Source organism: Dendroctonus ponderosae, unplaced genomic scaffold (assembly GCF_020466585.1).
Source record: "Dendroctonus ponderosae isolate FM_Combo_2020 unplaced genomic scaffold, Dpon_F_20191213v2 Dpon_F_20191213_11, whole genome shotgun sequence".
NCBI classification, from domain to species: domain Eukaryota; kingdom Metazoa; phylum Arthropoda; class Insecta; order Coleoptera; family Curculionidae; genus Dendroctonus; species Dendroctonus ponderosae.
In genome coordinates this window covers 1,900,217-1,902,592 of record NW_026017213.1, presented here as the reverse complement: position 1 = coordinate 1,902,592, position 2,376 = coordinate 1,900,217, and the positions used below count along the sequence as shown (strand labels likewise).

General features: G+C 38.5%; 1 protein-coding gene across 1 annotated transcript; it reads right to left on the bottom strand.

Annotated features, from left to right (window-relative positions):
- Positions 1-690: 690 nt before the first annotated feature.
- Positions 691-1,801, bottom strand: LOC125502960 (ATP synthase subunit delta, mitochondrial-like). Its single transcript, XM_048662552.1, has 5 exons — positions 1,663-1,801; positions 1,398-1,515; positions 1,107-1,304; positions 943-1,047; positions 691-890 (listed from the first exon to the last, which is right to left on the bottom strand). The coding sequence occupies exons 2-5, from the start codon at positions 1,506-1,508 to the stop codon at positions 828-830; spliced, it is 477 nt and encodes a 158-aa protein (XP_048518509.1). The 5' UTR covers positions 1,509-1,515; positions 1,663-1,801; the 3' UTR covers positions 691-827.
- Positions 1,802-2,376: the final 575 nt, after the last annotated feature.

Sequence of the window (2,376 nt, the reverse complement as noted above, 5' to 3'; positions counted from 1 at the left end):
CTCTTCCGGTTCTCTAACTATGAGCCAAAAGCTAAGAGCGGTTTGCGAAACACGTTTTGATTTTGATTTTTTGCATTTTTCTTGAAATCTAAAAACTGTTCGGAAACGACGTTTTTATATTTTATATAAAAAGATACACATTTTCAGTATCCATCGCGCAAGGGTAACGATAGCTTTGCAGCCTTAAGGTTCCCTACATATGAGCCACAGGCTAAGAGCGTTTTGCCAGACCCGCTTTGATTTTCAAATTTTGCATTTTCCTTGAAAACTAAAAACAATTCAAAAACGACATTTTTTATAAAAAGATACGCATTTTCAGTCTCCATATCGCGAGGGCAACTAGAGCTTTGCAACTCTTCCGGTTCTTAACATATGAACCAAAAAAAAGCAAAGAACAGTTTGCAAGACCTGCTTTGATTTTGAATTTTTGCATTTCCCTTGAAAACTAAAAACAGTTCGAAAACGATGTTTTATATAAAAAGGTGTGCATTTTAAGTCTCCATCTCGTAAAGGCAATTAAAGCTTCGCAACTCAACGAGTTATGTGTCTTGAGGCGAAAATCTCACTGTTCCCGTCATTACATTTGAATGTTGTAGAACCTTCAAATGATTACCAGCTTTCCCCCACAAAACATTTAATTCGTATTATGGAGATTACAAGGAAAACCCAATCTGAATAAAAATTAATCGGTCTTGGACATTATTGCAATGTATTTCTTAAAAGATACAAATTTCCTCGGATCTATGGCTTGACAGCCCCTAGTTCATCTGCTCTTTCGTACGTTTGTTCTTATTTAATAACAAAAAATCAACCATATTTACACAAATCTACTCAGCGGCCTTCACTAAGGCTTCGGACACCTCAACGGCAATCTCAGCTTCAGCCTTGGCCTGTAAAACATTGAGATGAGCAACTGCAGCGTTTCCGGCCGACTCAACTTACTTGATCATTGGCAGCTGATGAGAGCTGACTTTGAGACTTGGTCAGCAATTCCCTGGCAGCGGAAGCATCAATGTTTTCTACTGGATGCGCCTCTTCTGCCAAAATCTATGTGAACACTCAGTTGAGTAACTTGAGCTGCTTACATTGAATAAATCACGAAGTACCTGTACTGAAGAGTCCTCGTTGATGGTGACTGTTCCACTGGAGACAAAGATCTTCTTCACATTGCCCTCGTTTTCATATACAGAAACAACTCCGGGCTTCAGCACTGCCAAAGTGGGAACATGTTTGGGCAGGATACCAAAACTGCCCGAGAACGAAGGAACATCCACTTGCCGCACACTTTTAGCTTCGTAGAATATCTGAAACAAACCGCAGATGAAAGCAAAGTAATACGAAGTGAAGACACCCCTGGACAACGTCGGTTAAGGCAAAAAAGATCAAGTGGAACTTGCCTGGTTTCCTGAGGCGAATGTAAAGCTCATTTCCTCAGCATAGCCCCTTTTGACTGTGGTGCTCAGAGCCCTGCTGGATAGGAGACGGGATACTGATCTCATTGCGGCCATTGTGAGGCTGGAAATTGAAGAAATCGCAGAATTTTGCAAAGGAAAATTGCTATATAACCTCAATGTTTACATTACATAACTTCAATGCATTAGATAAGCGGCAGCTTTGGGATAATGAGCCGCCTACTGATTGCTTGTCACTAGCTCTACTTACTCAGGTGAAAGTTAGAGTTTCCTAGCAGATGAAAATGGGCTGCAATTTGAGTTTTTCCTAGTTTCCAAACAGGAAAGTTCACTGAGTCCAAAAGGGTTGACAGATTTCGGCGACAGCCAGAAATGTCACTCTTTGAATCCAGATTGTTTCGATCGAGAGAGAGAGAGATAGATAGACTGCGCAGGTATTTGTAAGGATTTCCTACCATATTTTTAAACAGAAAATGCAGAAGCATTAGAATGTTTATGTTTAAACTGTTTTTCTGAATTTTTGCACTTAATTTTTAATCGAAATTGTAATTAATATTGTTTAGACATCGAAATTACGACGATTTTTCTGAGCATTTCATCACATTTTTCTCGGACACACAGGTTTTGCGAAAAACGGTCAAGAGGCAAAAATCATTCTAAACTAAATGCTTTATCTGGATCTATCGAATCTGGAGAACTCAGGCAAAGTTTTGCTGATTAAAAAAACCGGATACGTTGAAAGGGTGATTTTCGCATAGAAACGCGCACTTAATTAAATTTTATGTGGCCAATTTTGTTGCGTTTATTCCCGCACAATCCGTATATCTTCAGAAATAAATATTTTTAAAGATTTAAAAAATATCAGAAGCATTCAATTTATCCTTTACAAGGCGTGCTATTTAATGCACTTGATGATATTTAACATTTTTTCGAAAACAGTGCTTTTAACAAAAAACTTTGCACA

Bases quoted from the DNA above. Each gene is read 5' to 3' on its own strand.
- LOC125502960 (XM_048662552.1), bottom strand. From the start codon at position 1,508: ATGGCCGCAATGAGATCAGTATCCCGTCTCCTATCCAGCAGGGCTCTG. The intron at 1,305-1,397 runs GCAAGTTCCACT...GGTTTGTTTCAG, and splicing joins CATTCGCCTCAGGAAACCAG to ATATTCTACGAAGCTAAAAG. The intron at 891-942 runs GTAAGTTGAGTC...AATGTTTTACAG, and splicing joins CATCAGCTGCCAATGATCAA to GCCAAGGCTGAAGCTGAGAT.